Source organism: Saccopteryx leptura, chromosome 1 (assembly GCF_036850995.1).
Source record: "Saccopteryx leptura isolate mSacLep1 chromosome 1, mSacLep1_pri_phased_curated, whole genome shotgun sequence".
Lineage (NCBI taxonomy): Eukaryota > Metazoa > Chordata > Mammalia > Chiroptera > Emballonuridae > Saccopteryx > Saccopteryx leptura.
The window spans coordinates 317,694,910-317,714,402 of NC_089503.1; the positions used below are offsets into that span (position 1 = coordinate 317,694,910).

The following is a 19,493-nucleotide window of genomic DNA, read 5'->3' on the forward strand; positions in this document are numbered from 1 at the left end:
GACTTTATTGTGCATGTCTTTCAATAAAAAATAAATTTGACACACACACAAATTCCTGTATTGCACGTATTCATTTATAAATCATAAGCATGTGCCTCTATCAGTTCACATATATCCGCAAAATTGAGTTTCTTGTCCTATTTAGCTAAGAGAAAAATATAAAAGGAAGCTTGACTCTCTTTTGCCCCTCACACCCAATGACTCATCTGTGCCCTCTGTTGCACAGAGTCAGTCTGATGTGTCCCAGTCTCAAAGCTGGTCCCCTCTGAGGATGTCCAGTCCGACCTCATGTGTCCCTGCCGCCAGGCTGTTGCTGTCCCCAAGATCGCAGGAGTGGACTCCTGTGCAGTATCAGGGAGAGTTGGGCTGAGCAACTGGTTTTAGGGTCTTGAAAGCCATCCTCCATCCTCACTGCTTTTCTGTCTTTTCTCTTGCTGCTTGACCCCCCATATACACACAGCGGGGGAATGTGGCCCCTAACCTTCCCAAGTTTGTATCTTGCAGCTTCTACAGTGTGCAACCTTGGGAAGCAAAACTCTCACTCCCCTGGCTATGAGCAAGGAAGCTAGCAGCACTGGCGGCAGCTGGCAGTCATGTTGTGACCATGAGGAAAGTCATTCTGAAGACTAAGCCCCCACACAAAGGGAGACGGGATCTGGAGCCTGGATCAAACTGTGTCAGAGCCTTTCTCATACCTGACTTTTCAGTCACTGAGCCAATAAACCCTTTTCATTGTTTACGTCAGTTGAATGATGTCTTCATTTGGGAGAATCCCAACTGAGGCAATGGTCTTCTCGAGTTTTTCCGTATGTAAAACTTTTCCCCCCAACAAATGTTGTAACCTGCCTTTTTCATTTAACAATATACTGTGAACAGCTTTCTTTGTTGGGAAAAAAAAGTTAATATCGTTGTCATCATTTTTTTTTTCAACAGAGACAGAGACAGAGAGAGGGACAGATAAGGACAGACAGACAGGAAGGGAGAGAGATGAGAGGCATCAAGTCTTTGTTGCAGCACCGTAGTTGTTCATTGACTGCTTTCTCATATGAGCCTTGACTGGGAGGAGGGGGGACTCCAGCAGAACGAGTGACCCCATGCTCAAGCCAGCGACCTTGGACTTCAAGCCAGCAACCACGGGATCATGTCTATGATCCCACACTCAAGCCAACAACCTCATGCTCAAGCTGGTGAGCCCACACTCAAGCTGGACGAGCCTACGCTCAAGCCAGCAACTTTGGGATTTTGAACCTGGGTCCTCTGCTTCACAGTCCAACACTCGATCCACTGCACCAGCGCCGGGTCAGCATTGCATTACGTTGGCTTGTCTTAACCTGTTTCCTTTCCTGTTGGACAGTTACATTGTTTCCAACGTTTTACTGTTTTCAGAAATGTTAGAGAAAGCTCCTGTGGGTGTGTCTTTATTCACTCCTGTGACTGTTCTCTTGAGCATGACTCCTGGCCAAGAAACTGGAGGGTGAAAGTTTGTGTGTTTGTAGGCTTTTATCCATCTGGTCAAACTGCACTTTGCAAATATGAGCCAGTTCGTGCTCCCAGCTGAGGGTGTCCACATGCTGGCACGGTCGCCACCATAGTCCTTTGCCATTTTTGCCCATTTATTGGTAAAAAGTGGCATATCATTTATTTTTGTTATTTTAAAAATCACTAACAAGTCCCATTTTATTTGTCCACTTGTATCTCTTTGAATGTTTTCTGATCTGTTTACTCAAATATTTAAAAAATAAACTTAACAAATCAGACTGTTTCCTATTGGGGCCTTTTACTTCCTCATTTGTTAGATTTCTGTATATTAACCCTGTGTCAGACATGGTGCCTGTACATTGTTCAATTGAAAAAGATTGACAAGCAAGTTAACATTTCAGGTGGGCAACTCTGTTAGTTTTTCTCTACATGGCTCCTCCCCGGGTGATGTGGTTGACATCGGGGTTCCTCTGCCATGTCCCTGTCACCCCTTCCTGTTGATATCCTGCGACCTAAAGGTGTCGTCATCCAACAGTTGTATCAGCCCTTCTCCAAACTCAAAGTCACCTCTGGGCTTGTTCACCTAAGGCAAGCGACTCCCTTACAGTGTGACAAGAAGAAAATCCTGAGATGTCCTGGAATGACAGGGGAAGGGAGGGATAAGTTAACTGTGGGTCAAACCAACACAAGATGGCTCGCCCTCCCCCTGTGTGCGCATTGACACTGTGAATTAACTTCCAGGTGGCTGTCTCTTCCATTATTGACCTCCGGGGGCCACCACATCCTGCTTACACATGAACGTGTCAGACTACTGCCCACTAGCAATCCACAGAGCAAACAGCTCTTCCTCAGTACCCTGCCCTGCCCCACAGCTAGCTCACCTCACCTCCTCCCACCCCCTTTTCTGTAGCCAATGTCAGTTCTTTCAAAACAACTTACTTCTTTCTTCCCAAACTCATTGTAGAAAACAGCCTGTCTAGCCCTCCTGCTGGTGGTTCAGACTGCATGCCTCAGGACTTATCCTTATTCTGGCCAGCAGGCAGCTCAATAAACCCTTTACTTCAGTAGGGCTTTCCAACCTTGAAGGCCTCTGCTTAACAAGCATAAGCTGATTGGAGCTGTACCACCAACACCGTCGCTCGTGGAGAATGTAGTGCTAGGAAGTGGGTGTTGAATTGAGTTGGGAAGGGGACGTGGAGGGGGGCCCCTATCTCTCATGGGGGGAAATTGGGAACCTTGCCTCTATGCCACGAATCACTGCGGTCTGCAGAATCATGGCCCCCAAGATCTCCATGCCCTCCCTGCTGGAACCTGTGAATGCACCTTGTATGGCAAAAGAAAGCTTTCAGGTGTGGCTAAGACCTGGGCAGGCCCTCCTTGGAGAGTCCGGGAGGAAGCAGAGTGAGGAAGAGGATGGGGGGTCAGCTCTCAGGACGGAGTGAAGGGCTGCGGCTGAGGAGTGCGGGCGGCTGCTGGCGGCTGGGAAGCCATGGGAGCGGTTCTCCCTGGAGCTGTTAGAAGGAGCACAGCCTGCCCTCACCTGGACTGTAGCCTGGGGAAGCTGACTGTGGACTTGTAACCCCCAGAACAGTGAGACAATGATTTGTGGTGTTGTTTTCAGCCATTCAGTTTGGGGTGACGAGCTACAGCAACATTCGGAGACTACAGCAAACACAACATCACTTCTTTACCAGGGCACAGGCCGCGTGCCTGCAGGACTAGGAGGGGTGGCAGGGAGCTTCGCTATGCGGAGACGTGGTGCCTTCCTCACCGAGGTCCTGCTACAGACAACCGAGATGCCATAAGCCTGAAATGGGCCCATCTAAACGCGGAGAAGCCAGAAGATAACGCTTTACTAAGACCGGAATAACCTGCTGCTTAACAGAGGTGAGGAAAACAAGCCTCCATTCTGAGCAATGAGCTCCAGACCTGAGAGCACCGCAGCAGGCACAGTGGGGTGCGGCCTGCATCATGAGCAGGAAATTGGCCTGTCTCCTCCTGACTCCGTTTCCCATGTCCTCACAGCGGAAAATAGCAAACCGAGGGTGGATGGGGATGTTCAGGCAGAATGGCATGCCTATTGCTAGGAGACAGAAATTTCTAGTTTGAATTCTCCCCACTGGGTAAGGATTTGGGCTGTGGCTCCCTCAGCCCTCGGAATTGACCAGAAACTAATGGACTGAAGCTTGCTAAGATTTTAGGGTAGTTGTATTGCTAAAGAAATCCTGAGTCTGGGTGACCATAGCTCGGTCCCCCAGGGTAACCTCCAGAACCCCAGGCTTGGCCATTTGAAACTGAGCTTTAAAGTCCTTCAGCTCCCAGAGAAGATGTCCTCCCCAGTCTTATCTCAAAAGTGGCAGTGGAGGACAGGGACACAGGAGCCTTGGGGGCTGACCAGGGAGCCAGGAGGGCACCTTCTCTCTCCTCTGGTCGAGCAGAATATGACGTGTGCTCTGGGTCATTCTGCATTGGGATTTGTTTCTCGTTCCCCTCTCGCAAGCAGGAGTTTTTCTTGCTAAATGGGTGAGTCAGTCTGAGGTCATCAGACCATCTGAGAGGCTACATCTGACTTCAGCGGAGAGAGCACCACACCACCACAGCTGTGGGCATTATTACATGGCCAGCTGCGAAGGTGAAGACAGAAGGGAAGGCAGGGGTGGTGGGGGAGGGTGCATAGGGCTGGGTAACTGAGGGGTGGCAGTGCGTGGGGGCTGGGCTCCTGCTCAGCGCTCCTGTCCCTCTTTGTCTGTCAGCCTGCTCATTTGCAGCTGGTGGCCTTTCCCACCGTTATGTTTGGTTTGGCCAGATAGCGCGATGAGAGAGCCAGTGGAGAGAGATGGAAGAGGAGGCAGACAGGGCCTGGGCAATGGGGAATCCTGACTAGTGTTTCTGTGACTTTGCCCTGGCCTGTCCTCCCCTGTCTGACCCTGTTTCTCATCAGGAGGCTAATTAAGGACTCGCATCTGTGACCTCGAACCCACTGTGCCTGAAACCAATCATAAACCGAGGCTGCACACAGGCTCATGCCTTACTTCTGTGTCTCTGCTGGTGGTGCTAGTAGTCCTTTGCTCATTCTCGAAGGCTTCAAATCAGCGTTAGTCTAGGTCTCACTCCTGCCCCTAGGAGACAGCAGATTAGGAAAATTACAGGGAGCAACCCAGCTCTAGGATGTTTCAATTACATCCAACCAGTCATGACTACTGTCAAAATTTTTCTTTGTAAACACTACTTACCTGCTTCGCTTCCACCATCCTAGTCCTGCTGTGACCTCACTGATTCTTATAAGAAGCTGAACTGAACTGGAAGGACCCCCAAAGTCCCCACTGTTGTCTGTAGGGGATGCTGAGACTATTAGGAGCAGCTCTCTGGGAGGGTCTCAGGGCTGTAATCAGATTCCTGGGGTCTCCTGAGCTCCCACGAGGAGAGGATCCCAGGAGACTCCCTGAGGCTCTGTCAGGAAGGGGTCCCTAAGGATCCACCGAGGCTTGATCGGGAGGCTTTTGGAGAGTCCCTTAGGTCATGTGAAGACAGGAACCCAGCAGTGCCCATAAGGCTAAGCAGCAAAGGAGGATCTATTTAGATGTCAGCAGGGGTCACAAAGGATCTACTAAATGCAAACCACATTTGTAAGTTAACATTGTTTTCGTGGCCACGTTTAAAAAAAATGAGTAAAAAAAATAAGTGAAAATAATTTTGGCAATACAATTTATTGAACCCCAATATACCAGCCATGTAACTTCATCATGTAATCAATACAAAAATTAATACTTTCCTTCTTTGGACATCCTGCGTCCACAGCACAGGCCGTGATAGGTGGGGATCCTTCATGCCTCCAGGTACAACTGGTGTTCAGCTGAAGCCTGGCCTGACCTCCCCCTCTCCCTTCCCTCAAACAGGCTGGCGACATAGCCTCAACAGCCTCCCGCAGTGGGGTGCTTTCCGTTTTCCCTCTGTCCCAAGGGGATGCTGAGCGCAACAGCGCCGGCTGGCGGACCCAGGGCTGGCCCTCACCGCTGCAGTTCCACCGCCGCGCCGCAGGCCGTCGCTTTTTCAAATCGTCGTGCGCCCGCTCCGGCGTCACGCACGCTCCTGGGGGAGGCGGGACTTCCGGGTGCGCGGAGGCACAAACTTCCGGAGGGAGGCGGAAGAGTCTCTCGGCTCTGCGCTCGGGAGTCCCGGGACGGCCGAGGGGCTACGCAGGGTACAGGGTAGAGTCACTGGGACGGCCCGGCAGCACTCGGTGTGTCGGGGCCGCAGGCCTGAGGGATGAGGAGGGGGCCATGGCCAGCGACGGCGCCAGGAAGCAGTTCTGGAAGCGCAGCAATAGCAAGGTCCCGGGCAGGTGGGTGTGACGGGGCGCGCCGGGTCGGGGTCAGGGGTCAGAGGTCAGGTGGGCGCGTCGGGCTGCTGGGCTGTGGGTCGAGTAGGGGGTCTGGGGCGGGGTGGCCTGGGGCGAGGAGACGGCTCGGGGTGTTGGCCCTGGGTTCGGACCGCGGGGTCGAGGGCTGACAGTTCCGCCCGTCGGGGGGAGGTTGGGAGGTCAGCGGCTGGGCCGGCGGGCTTGTCCCGGGCCTGGCGGGGAGATACTGGACGGAACCGACTGGGACGAGCGGCGGAGCCAGGCGGCGACCGGACACTGGCCGGGCTCGGGGCGTGGCGGTTCGGACCCACGGGACAAGCCAGTCCGTCGGTGGCTGCCGCTGCTGCAGATGGTTTGAGACGCCTCGTGAATGACCGTGTCCCCCGGTGTGGCCTCCAGACCAGCTGCTAAATTGGCTCCGCAGCAAGAAGAAGATAAAAAATAAGAAAAATTAAGTGCCCGCAGTGAGCTGGTTGCACCCTGGATACTGTACAAAGTCTTCTTCTGACCAGGTGTCACTGAGCCGGCTATCCCGGGACACGGGGGTGGGCTTGGGGCACACCCGCCACTGGCGGGAAACAGTGGCCGTGGACGGACGCCGTGGTTCTGAACACGGCGTGTTCTGCTTAGAAGTCCAAGTCCAAGATTCTGAAAGCTGGGAATCGTGGTATCCGTGTAACTCCCGGCCCAGCCCAGCTCACGCGTGTTACATAAGGAACACCACCGTCTTGAGTGGCGGAATTGCACACTTTGGATTTCCCTGTGTCCAATGAGAGCACATGGGACGAGCAGGATTGAGCAACTGACAGCTCAGCCACAGTGACTTTGGGGGGTGGTCCCCAGAGGTCGCCAGAGACCCCCTTACTCTGTCGGATTGCGCTTGACTGAAGAGCAATGAGCTGTCATTCAAACCAACGTCAGGGTGCAGGAGGACAGTGAACATCCTGGAATGGCTGTGGACAGGAGGTCCTCCTGGTAACAGGGACAAACATCCCCAGGGCATGGACTCCTGAGCCACGCGGCATTGAAACTTGTATATTGGTTTTAGGTCTTGAGGTTTTTGGTTCCTTGTCCAAACACACCATGTTTTCACAACTGGCTGAGACATGAGAATAATCGAGCTCCTGCGTGTGTGTGGCTGTTGTGCTGAATAAAGCTTTGGACTGATGGCTGTGTCTCTGGGTAATTTATCCATGGGTCAAGTTCTGTTGTGTCCATGCCAGAATTCATGGACCTGGGAATGTGATCTTATTTGGAAATGGGGTCTTTGCAGATGCAATCAAGTTATGATGAGGTCACGTTGGATGAGGGTGAGCCCTAGTCCAGTGACCGGTGTCCTGGTAAGAATGGAAATTGGGCACGGAGGCACATACCTTGTGAAGATGGCGTTTGTTATGACCACCACGGGAGCCCACATCTTTCTTTGAGGTCCTGTGTTGCCAAAGGCAGATTTTCTTTCTCCTTTGATTTTGATGCCATGCTGTGTCCCAGGCATTTCTGAGAGCAGTTCCTGTTACAGTTCAGAGTTGGAGCGGAGCCTCGGAGAACTGTGAGGGGAAATCCCTGCAGAGTGCAGGACCAAAAGAAGGGGTTGGCTCCACCAGTGAGGCCTGCATAGCATTGGGGGTGGGACGCTTGCCTCCAGTGGTTTTGCCTTTTGCCGTGCTGCTGTTTCAAGGGACAGGAGTTGCGAAGGTTTGTCCTTTTCCTATCAGCAGATCAGTGGCAATCATTAGTCCCAGGTGCAGTCTCTCCTGCGGAAACACGGTACTGTCAGAGGTCCTTGCCAGTCCTGGGGCTTTGCCAGCCCTCTCAGGTGCTTCCCCTGATGCTTTAACTCAGAGTGAGGACCTCAACCCAGAGAAACTCAGAGGAGGAAGAAGACACTCACCGTGAAGTACAGAGCTGAACTGTCAAGGTTGTGTTTTATATGGCACAGCCCTTAATAATACTGGAATTCCCTCACTCTCCTTCCTGGGACACTAATGGCTTGGTCACTGAGCACTTGCAGTGTGCTGGCGGCCATTCTTGATGTTCTACAAGTGTCAGGGCTCCTCATGTTTTAGAGCAGGCATCCCCAAACTATGGCCCGCTGAGGCCATTTATCTGGCCCCTGCAGCACTTCCGGAAGGGGCACCTATTTCATTGGTGGTCAGTGAGAGGAGCACTGTATGTGGTGGCCCTCCAACAGTCTGAGGGACAGTGAACTGGCCCCCTGTGTAAAAAGTTTGGAGACCCCTGTTTTAGAGTTTACAGAACACATGCTCTGGTCTCCACACGATGTTCACTGAGGTCTGCTGGGTTTAGGGCCTCTGAAATGCCGTGTTGAAAAGCAGAAGTGTTTTTGCATTATTCCAAGTGTATTCCGCCATGTCTCCCAGCCTCCTTGCTGGCACTGTGCTGAGCGGTGCTGAGGGACAGTGCTGTTTGCCCTGTGTGTTTCCCTTCAATTTCATACTCATTGCAGACAAGAATGGCCTTTTTCTCCCTTTTCTCCCTCTGCCTGGTTTATTTTATTTTTTCCTTTGGAAGACAGAGAGAGGGTCTGAGAGAGGGACAGATAGGGACAGACAGGAAGGCATAGAGTTGAGAGGCATCAATTCTTCGTTGTGGCACCTTAGTTGTTCATTGATTGCTTTCTTGTATGTGCCTTGACTGGGGGGCTACAGCAGAGCGAATGACCCCTTGCTCAAGCCAGAGACCTTGGGCTTCAAGCCAGCCACCATTGGGCTCAAGCCAGCCACCATTGGGCTCAAGCCAGTGACTATGGGGTCATATCTATGATCCCACGTTCAAGCCAGCGACCTCAGAGTTTCGAACCTGGGTTCTCCCTGTCCCAGTCCAATGCTCTATCCACTGCACCTCTGCCTGGTTATGCTGCCTGGGTTATTTTTTTATGGAAATTCTGCAGCATACTTCCTTGTAAAGCTTTGCCTCTTTTTATGCATCTGGATTAACCTGCCCGTTTGCAGACTCAGTATGTTGCTTTCTGCCCATTTTCCTCATTAGACAGTGCACTCTGCAAGGTTAGGGCATGTGCCATCATCATCTTTGTGTTGTTAGGCGGTAAGTGCTAGGTGATCCTAACTGTCTTCCCAGTTAACCTAGAGTGAGTGAATGGTTTGGCTAAGGCCTCACACTGCATGAAAGTTGGTCTTGCTAGTAGACCCTGCATCTTGTTTGCATATTTGGCTGATACGATCTTAGGAATTTCTTTTCTGGACAAGGTGGGGGTATGTGGACAGTGGAAAGGCCTCTGACTAGGAGTCCATGGTCCAGGTCTTAGCATTCTTTTTATTGTCTTTGTGACCTTTGGTCATGTTGCTCCTGGCACCATCAACTTCTGCATGTGTTACTGAGGTGAGGAAGTTTCATTAGACCAGAGTGGTGTGACCTGAGGCATTAGACCAGAGTGGTGTGACCTGAGGGAGGGTGTTTGGTCCCTTTGATGAGAATGTGAGGAGTTCTGGACGTTTTGAGAGCTTGATTATTTATTCATTCATTAAATACTCTGTGCCAGTGACAGTTTCTGGAGCTGGAAATGACCATTGAATGAAACAGATCAAAGTTTGTGCTCCCCCAGAGTATGCAGTGGAGTGGGAGAGGCAGAGAGCAACTGATTAAAGCAGGGAGTTAAGTGTCAGAAGGTGGTAACTGTTGTCAAAATGTAAAGCAGGGGGTGGGATAGATAGTTCAGAGGTAGGTGTAGTGGGGAAGGGTTCATGGTGATAAGTTGGCCAGAGAACTCCTCACAGGGGAGGTGACATTTGAGCAATATTTGTAGGAGAGGAAAGGACCTGGGGGGTGGGGTGGCTGGAGAAGAGGGCTCCTGGCAGAGGCCAGCAAGTGCAAAGCCCTGGTTCAGGGTCCATGCTGGTATCTTTTTCAAGAAGAGCAAAGGAGCCATGAAGGTAGCCCAGGGCCGGAGTGAGGGGGTGGGTCGTGGAACTCGGGATTTGCCTCGTGGTCATAGTAAAGACATAGATTTCAGGCTTTTATTCTGAGTGAAGGGGGTACCTTTGGAGGATGCCTGGTGGAAGAGTGGCATGATCGCCATGGGTGTGGCGGCATTCCTTCGCTGCTGTGTTGAGGCAGATCGGGGGTTAAGAGGGCAGGAGGACCAGTCAGAGGTTGCTGCAAACATACAGGTGATGATGATGTGAAGGTGTCCCGACACATATCCACAAGTAGAGACTATGGTGTGGAAAAGGGTCTGTCTCTGGCTTCCTGGGGCCTGTTCTTTCTTGGGCCATTGACTTGCTTGGCTCCCAGGGCCTTGGCTTTCTGCCGCTGCAGTTGGCATTCTCGCCATGCTTAACTTTAGATGCAAAAACAAAACCCTGGCACCCGGGTTGGAGTCAGGAAGCCTTTCAGCACACAGCGCCCTTCCACTTGCTGTCTTCATGCGGCTCTGCCTGGCTGCGTGTTCACTGACAGAGGCTATGCAGGCAGCTGGGGCATGTGCGGGATGACACCTCTAAGTGGGATGGCAGCAGGAAAGGCCCAAATTGAGTATGGCAAGGCTGTGAGTGCTTGGGGTAGAGCTGAAGCAGAAAATGGCTCACGGTGTCATGGTTCTGACAGCTTTCAGCTTACAGCTGTCAGAGCTGCAAGAAGTCTCTGAGCAGATGAGACAGTCAGCTCAACAGTCACCTCAGCAGGCCCCCATCCCTCGTCAGTGGAAGGGAGGAATCATGGGGGGGGGGTAACTCACTAATTCAGAAACTACTTAGGAGCACCTTCCATGTGTCAGGGACCACGCTGAGTGCTGGCAAAGAGATGTGGCCTTCAGAGGCCACAGGGGTGAAGGAGGCAATAAATACATGGGTATGTAAATAGTCTGAAGTGCTCTGAAGCTTGTAATCTGGGAATGTTGGCAGAATAACTGGGCACTCATTGAGAGAAGCTCGTGTCCTCCCAGAGGAGGGCACACCTAAGCTGAGACGTGGAGTTGGAGAAGGAGCCAGCCTGCCCCAGAGCTGTGGGGTGGGGTGTCAGAGCCCTCCTGGCAGGGGAGGCGCCTGCAAGGAGACCAGTGGCCGGGGGAGAGGCCAGGCTGGTGAGCAGAGAGGGCACGCAGCTTTGAAGCCATGGAGAGGATTTGGGTCTTGGGCCTCAGAGCCATGAGACAGGACCAACAGATGGTACTACTATCCTATTCCTCCTCCTCGGAAAGCGTGAGAGAGGAAGTGGCCAGTGGGAGGTGAAGAGGAGGGCAGTGGCTGTGGGATGGGAGAGGAGTGGACAGACAGGTTCAGGGCCCACACTGCAGTCAGGACTCTTAGGATTCTCTGATGGGCTGGTGTTGGGGGGGTGAGATGACTACCAGGGTTTTGGCCCGAGAGATGGGTTGTGGTAGGTAGAATAATGGCCCCCAGAGATGTCTATGTCCTCATCCCTCGAACCTGTGAATTGTCATGTTATATGGCAAAGGGGAATTAATCTGTTGACCTTGAGATGGGAGATTGTTCTGGATTATCTGGTGGACCCAGTGGAATCACATGAACTTTTAAAGGTGGTCAGAGATATTGACGTGGCATGGATTCTATCTGATCTGTGGTTGCTGGTTCCGAGATGGAAGAGGTCCATGAGTCAGGGAATGCTGGAGGCCTCTGGAAGTTGGGAACAGCTTTCTGCTTACAGCCAGCAGGGACCTCGTTCCAACTACCAAGAGAGTGAATCCTGCCAGCAGCCTGAGTGAGCAGGAATGGATGCTCCCAGAACGGCCTCCAGAGATGAAGGCAGCTGGCTGGCACCTCGACTTCAGCTGGGTAGGAGCCAGCTTGGATTCTGATCTCTACAACGTTAATAAATGTGCCGCCAAGCTTGTGGTAATTGGTCACAGCAGCCACAGAAAGCCCACGTGGAGAGGGAAGAGGGTCAGGGAAGAAATGTGCCCGGGGGATGTCAGCTCTGCCCCTGCAGAGTTCTGCTCTTGACTGTAAACCTGGTGGTGCTTAGGTCATCCTTCACAATGCTGCTCCCTCCCTGGTGACCTCTGCATTTAGTCCTGAGGGGCTGAAATTCAGCTGGGAGGGTTTTTCCTTATCCCCTGCCTGCTAGTGTCCAGGAACCAAGTGGAGACCCTGCCTCTCTCTTAGAAGTTTGAGCTATTGCCCTCATCAGCTCTCTTGCTTGTGCTTTTATAAACCTTTTATTTCATTTCTTTTTCTTTCTTTTTTTTTTTTAAGTGAGAGGAGGGGAGATAGATTCCTGAATGTACCCCAACCAGGATCCACCCAGCAACCTTCGTCTGGGGCCAATGCTCAAATCAACCAAGTTGTTTTTAGCACCTGAAGATGATGCTCAGACCAACAAGCTATCCTTAGTGCCCAGGCTGATGCTCAAACCAATCGAGCCACTGGCTGCGGGAGGTGAAGAGGGAGGGGGAGGGGGTGGAGAAGCAGATGGTCACTTCTCCTGTGTGTCCTGACTGGGAATCAAACCTGGGACATCCATATGCCAAGCCGACGCTCTATTCACTGAGCCAACCGGCCAGAGCCACCTTTCTTGTTTTCTGAGATGGCTGTTTGCTCTTTTCTGTGTGGCAGGGAAGCAGGCACCTGTGATCTGGCAGTGGTGTGTGTTTTGTGGAGATGGGCTTCTCTGGTCGCCATCTCTACGTGGAGGTGGACTTGCTGTGCCCACTACCTCAGAAACACCAGTGGGTAGGTTTTTGCTGTATTCATAGTTCTTTTTACTTGTTTGTTTTTCAGTGGTCATATATCATGTTATTAAATACCTTTTATTTTGTCTGGAAACATTTTGAAAAATAAAGTTAACATGAATTGTACTTTTTTCCTCTTACATAGCGCTTTTGAGTGAATTTTAAGTGGGGACAAACATGAATTTTAGAAAATAAATTCACATTGATTTTAGATTTTTAAAAATTAAATATGCTTTTTAGTTTTTATATTGACTTGGAAGAGAGAGAGGGAGGGAGGGAGGGAGGGAGGGGGGGGTAAGGTGGGAGAATGGGAGAGAAAGAAAGAAAAGCATCAACTCATTGCTCCACTTAGTTCCGTAGAGTTGTGTACTCAATTAGTTGCTTCTTGTTTGTGCCCTACTGGGAATTTAAACCATGACCTCGGTGCACTGGGACAACACTTTATCCACTGAGCCAGCTGGCTAGGGCCCTTAAATATTTTTAAAATGAGAGTAGGAAGAAGCATTTCACCCCCAAGTGTTGTGAGTTCAGGAGGGGTCACAGTGGCAGTGAGTGGAGCGTGCCCTGAGCGCCCGAGTCTCTGCCTTCCTGTTGTTCCCCAGGCGGCCCTGCTCTTGCCCAGCCCTTTCGCAGCCAGGACAGGGACGGTGAGCGGCCTCGCTGCCCTCCTTGCCTCTGCTGCAGGCTCTGACCTCTGTAAGCCACTCCTCGGTTCATTCACTCCTCAGTCCAACATGAGTGGTATGAAGACAGGCCCCTGCAGGTCCTTCGGGTGTAGCTGGGGGCCTAGAAAGTGGGTCCTTGCCTGGAGGATCCTACAGACAGGCGGTGTGGGGAGTCCACTGTGCCGGCCCTGGGAATGCAGACGCCACTGACCGCCTGGTTCTGTCTGTGGAGTCTGGGGAGAGTGGCTGGGAAGAACCGTCCAGGGCAGGTGTTCATGCTGTGTGCAGATGTGGATGTGAAGCCCAGGTGGGGGTGGTGTGGGCCATGTAGTGATCCTCATACTAACGATGCTTACTGAGTGCTTTTCCTGTGCCCAGCTCTTCACCCCAGCCGCCCAGTGGTCCTCAGCCCTGGTGCTGCACAGTCCTCATTGTACAGACTGGGGACTCAGGCCTGCCTGAGGCTTTGACTGTAGCCCTCCCAGCCTACCAGCTCCTGACCTGGCCCCCTGGCTCCTCACGCTGGGCGTTAGGGACACGCTCCTGTGCACCCTGAGTTCTGCAACTCTGGGGGCTCTTCAGGGGCAGGATGGACAGCTTCTTCACAGTTCTCCCTGATGTTCTCTTGGCAGACTAGAGGCAGGGCATCAAGAGGCCCCGAGGGAGTGGGTCAGCCTGGGCCCTTCCTGTTTATGGGGCCTCGTGCCACAGGAACTCTCGTTTTGAGTGTGCCCAGTCTTTTTGTTCCCCCATTCTGATGCTGCTTCCTCCTTTCTGGGGATTTATGTGGAAATGCCAGCCTGAGTCCCAGGGTGGAGAGGCGCCTGGATCTGTCCATGAGCTCAGTTGGTCAGCAGTCATGGCTTCTGTGCACTTGTGGGAACGAGGGCTGAAAACACTGTCATGTGACCAATCTGGCCACGCACGGACTACACACAACGTGCCGGGCACTGTGGCCCACCGCACGTGTGTGCTTCTCTCTGTATGGACAGCATTTGGGAGCTTGTTTGGCTCAAGGCCCACGGCTCCTCAGAGTGAGCTGGCTTTGAGCTTGGGCTGCACTGCCCCATGCAGTTCTGGGGCCCAGCTGCCTAGGGTCTGCCAGCGGAGCAGTCCTGGCCCTGTGTATGCACTGCCCAGGCTAGTGTGGCCGTCTTCCACCTTGCTTCTCACACAGACTGTGCGCTGAGCTTGGCCCTGCTGCTGGTGGCTAGCGCTCCTTGATACAGTTCTTAAATGTGCCATGTGGCTGCTTCCCACTGGTTCTCTCAGATGCCTTGCTGCATGTTTTGCTGAGCTTTCTTTCTGTAAACATCTCTATTAAACTCACAGAATAACTTGCTGGCTCTGAGGCTCGCACCCAAATGAGACAGATGGTGTTGGGGTCCTGCCCTCTGGGTGAGCTCCTGATCCTCAGCCAAGAGCCCTCAGCAGAGTGACCAGGATTGTCAGGGTGTGGGCATGGCACATGTGGTGCAGGCAGGCGGTGGCCCCTTTGAGGGAGCTCAGTGCACTTGTTCTCGTTTCCCCGTGATTGTGTGTGCAGGTGGGACTCTTGAGTTTTGCTATTGGGGTGGGAAATAAATGGGGGTGGGTGGGAGGCTGGCCGTGATTCTCTGTGAATTCAGGTGGGGTCTGGGAGGAAGAAAGGTGGGAGATATTAGTTATTGCTTTGCAGTGTTTACAGTACAGTGATGCTATTTCCCTCCCTCGGCCAAGGTGTTGGGACTTGTTCCATTGTGGGGCGTGGGGAAGCACATGGTGCCACCTCTTCTGTTTTGAGAAGAAGCCCGCATCTGCCATGACAGCTCCAGTTTGGTGGGGAGTGCTGCGGGCTATTCTTAGGCACTGACTGACGTTTCATGGAACAGCTTATAAAACACGTCCCCTGAGGACCCATTTTGTGTCCTCTTTAGAATTAGTGTCCATCTCAGGTTAATTTTCTGTTCCAAAACCAGTCACTAGGGCCATTATAGCATTGAATGTCTCAGCCAAATGTGACTTCATAAACCATCGTGACTTTAAGTAGCTCTGACAGGATAGGTCAAGCCAGGGAAATGTAGGAGCCCTTCCTCCTGAGGACGCCTCTGGTTATGTCCAGTTGTGAGAGAACTGCTTTGTGCTTTGGCACTCCTTGCTTTAAATTTAAAATGCTCAATCATTCAAATGTTTGCATAGTAAGGAAGAGAGCATTAAGGTAGCAGGCATTGTTGGGTGCCTGGGTGTGCACAGGGCACTGATCTGATTCCTGCAGCAGAGAGACTTTCCCGTCCTCATGGGAGACATACAGCGTCCAGGGACTCCGCAGTGAGCTGTGACGTGCTCTGCAGGGGCGGGATGAGGAGGGCCCTGCGGCAGCATGGGTGGGGGGGACGGAATGCTGCTGCAGGTGGGAAGACTGACATCAGACTGGGCTCTGAGGGACCGTCCAGCCCTTTAGGTCAGCGGTTCTCAACCTGTGGGTCGTGACGCACAGGTTGAGAACTGCTGCTTTAAGTACTTACACTTACATGTAAGTGTAAGTGGCTGTGGTGGTGTTTTGTAGTCAGGGACTAGGGATGGGCCTTCTTGGCAGTGAGAATAGCCTGAACCAGGGCCGGATGAGAAGATGGACAAGAGAAGAGCCCTGCCACAGGGACCTGACCAAAAGGAGAGGATGGCCAAATGGGGTGGGCTGTAGGCCAGTGGTTAGCCACCCTCATGTTGTATGAAGGTTATGGAGTCTATAATCATTGGGTCTGTAATCTTCATACAACATCAGGGTGGTTAACTCTCCTGTGGACCAGCATGAAATTTCTGGTGGGCCCACTCTGGTCTGCGGACTAGCAATTCAAAACTACTGCTGTAGGTGACATTGTGATGAGAAGCTGGGGGGCCCATGGTTCCTGCTGTGACGGAGTGGGGGATGTGGGCCACACTCTACAGTCTTGTGCCACATAATGACATTTCGCTCAACAAGCACATAAGATGGTGGGCCCATAGATTATAATAGAGCTGAGAAATCCCCAGCGCCTGGTGAGACCATAATATTGTAACATTGCAGCACGGTGCTGTCTGCACATGCCTGTGGTGATGCTGGTGCAGACAGATGTATGGAGCAGACAGGCGTGCGGCCGCCCAGCACGTGCAGGTATGTACAGTATGTAATACTAGGTGATGGTAGCGAACGACTGTGACTGGTTTATGGGCTTACTATGTACTTACTATACTGTACTTTTTATCGTCATTTTACTCACTAAAAAGAAAGTTTGCAGTGACCCAGAGGCTGCATTATGTCAGCAGAAGCCTCACACATCCCATGGTTGTGTGTCTCCTGATGGTTGTGGTGTGTGCAGTAACCTGCCTGCTGTGCAGTCTGGCAGCCCAGCAGCCCAGCAGCCCAGTGCAGCACACAGCTGAGGGGACAGCAGAACAGGCTGCTCTGGCTCTGAGGTGAGGCGTTCATGAAGCTGACGCAGACACAGCTCCTAGAGCCCCATCTCCCTCAGCTGAGACGGTCAGAAAGTGGATGGCTGAAAACTCTGAGCCTCCCCATTCACATATGCAGTTGGCCACATGTCTCCTCCATCCAGCATAACACATAATAAACTGTTACACATACACAGTTGAACTACTGTGTTCTTTCCTGGACCCAGCTCCTTCCCAGCCCCCTTCCCCAGATCATTACTATTCTGAGCTTGTGTTTTTTTTTTTTTTTTACAGAGGCAGAGATAGGGACAGACAGACAGGAATGGAGAGAGATGAGAAGCATCAATCATTAGTTTTTCGTTGCGTTGCGACTTCTTAGTTGTTCATTGATTGCTTTCTCATATGTGCCTTGACCGCGGGCCTTTAGCAGACCGAGTAACCCCTTGCTTGAGCCAGCGACCTTGGGTCCAAGCTGGTGAGCTTTTTGCTCAAGCCAGATGAGCCCGTGCTCAAACTGGCGACCTCGGGGTCTCGAACCTGGGTCCTTCCGCATCCCAGCCCGACGCTCTATCTACTGCGCCACCACCTGGTCAGGCTGAGCTTGTGTTTCTATTGCCATGCATGCAGTAGGATTTTTGACTGCTCATGTATATCCAAAAATGACATATAGTATTCTTTTCCATTTTAAAGCTTTATATATTGATAAATGTCCGACTGTGCATATTGAGGTTACTTTCCAATGTCATGTTATAAAACTTACCAACATTCTTGTAGCTGTGGTCCTTCATGTCTTTTGTGGTTCCTATTTTATTATATGTATATATTCCTGTCTATTCATTATTCATTTGGTAAAGGACGTCTAGATATTTTTTTTCTTTTTTTTTTTATTCAGTTAGAATAGGGGAGGCAGAAAGACAGACTCCTGCATGCAGCCTGCCCGGGATCCACCTGGCAAGCCCACTAGGGGGTGATGCTCTGCCCATCTGGGGCATTGCTCTGTTGCTCAACAACTTAGCTCCTATAGCAGCTGAGGCAGAGGCCATGGAGCCATCCTCAGCACCCGGGGCTAACTCACTGCAATCTATCCATGGCTGCAGGAGGAGAAGGCGGCGGGGAGAGAGCAGCAAAGGGGGCAGGGTGGAGAAGCAGGTGGGTGCTTTTCCTGTGTGCCCTGGCTGGGAATCATACCTGGGACTTCCACACGCTGGGCCACTGCTTTTACCACTGAGCCAACTGGCCAGGGCCAGATATTTCTTAAATTAAGAAAAAAAGATTACAAACTTGCCTGGTGGCACAATGGATAGAGCATTGACCTGGAATGCTGAGATCACTGGTTGCAATCCCTGGGCTTGCCTAGTCAAGGCACATATAAGAAGCAAGCAGTGAACAACTAAAGTGAAGCAACTATGAGTTGATACTTCTTGCCCCCCATTGTAAAATCAATAAAATCTTTAAAAAAATTTACATATCTCAGTGAACCTGCCTCCTTGTGTACTTGTATGAGGGTATGTACTTAGAAGTGGAATTCTGTCATGTGTGGCTTCCTGTTGTAAGGAATGACTAAGTTTCTCTTTAAACTTGAATTACTGTCGTGCTTTAAAGCAGTATAATTTGTTAAAAAGTTTATTGGATAATATGTTTTCAAAAGAAAGATTTCATGATCTGAAATGAGGTATTTGCCATTTATTTTTCTAAAATGGCTTCAATGGAAACCTGTTTTTCTTTTTAGTGATGCAAACCCAAATAAAAATGAAATTTTAATAAGATAAAATGAGGTTCCTTTTAGTCTGAGGCTGAACTTTGTTGGAATTTTTTCTGCTCAATAAACACATGTGATGTGCCCATGAAGAATTAATGAGTTTGCTGCTGTTCTGGGAGGGAAGGGCCCGCAGTCTGTGATAAAACCGCAGCACCCGAGTGAAAACAGTGTGCAGATAGAGTCGGTACTAGACCAGACTGCCTCCCAGCTCTGAACCGTGTGAGTATCGTGAGAGGTGCTGGAAGCATGCACATGTCCCCGTGGAGATGGGCAGATAATGCTGGTCAGTGTTGTTTGTAGGTGACTTTGTAATACTCAGACTGCAGTCATGTGCGGTCCTCTCATTTCTTACACATTCTCATTCCCATTTCTGGGATGTGGAAGCTGAAGCTCAGAGGAATTGCTTGGTTAACACTATACCAGCCAGAACTTGAACCCAGGCTTTTGGATTCTTAAAATTGGGAACTGCCTGCCTTGGTCAGAGAGACCTCCCTGAAATGTCAGGTGAAGGGACCATAACAGATGAGTTGTGCTTGATCTAGGCAGGCTGACACTTTTTTTTCTTTCCCTCAAAAAAAAAAAAATGCTCATGGATTCTATGGGTCAGGAATTCAGACCTGACACAGTGGCAGTGGCTTGTCTGCTCCTTGATGTCCGGAGTGTTACTGGGAAGTCCAGAAGGCAGAGACCGCAGGGGGAAAGAAGGCTGGTTCGCTCACGTGTTTCAGTGTGGTGTGGGCTGTCAGCCAGGAGTGCAGCCCACTCTATGAGTTGTGAGGCGTGCACGCAGGCTCTCCAGTGTGGCTAGTTTGGACTTCCACAAAGCATGGTAGCTGGGTTCGGAGAGAGGACCCAAGAGAACCAGGTGAAAGTTTTTTGTTTTTTTTAAAATTTATTTATTCATTTTAGAGAAGAGGGACAGAGAGAGAGAGAGAGAGAGAGAGAGAGAGAGAGAGAGAGGGAGAGAGAGAGAGGGAAGGGGGGAGGAGCAGGAAGCATCAACTCCCATATGTGCCTTGACCAGGCAAGCCCAGGGTTTTTGAACCGGTGACCTCAGTGTTCCAGGTTGATGCTTGATTCACTGCACCACCACGAGTCAGGCTGAAAGTTTTTTTATTTTTTTAATTTTTTTTTTATTTTTACAGAGACAGAGTC

At 51.2% G+C, this 19,493-nt stretch overlaps 1 protein-coding gene across 1 annotated transcript in view; it reads left to right on the forward strand.

Moving 5' to 3' along the window:
• The first annotated feature begins 5,607 nt into the window (after nt 1–5,607).
• Nucleotides 5,608–19,493, forward strand: part of TBC1D22A (TBC1 domain family member 22A) — a 214,955-nt gene continuing 201,069 nt past the window's right edge. Inside the window, exon 1 of the mRNA XM_066358713.1 lies at nt 5,608–5,821. Within this exon, the coding sequence (XP_066214810.1) occupies nt 5,760–5,821 (62 nt within the window). The 5' untranslated portion in view covers nt 5,608–5,759. The remainder of the gene's footprint in view (nt 5,822–19,493) is intronic.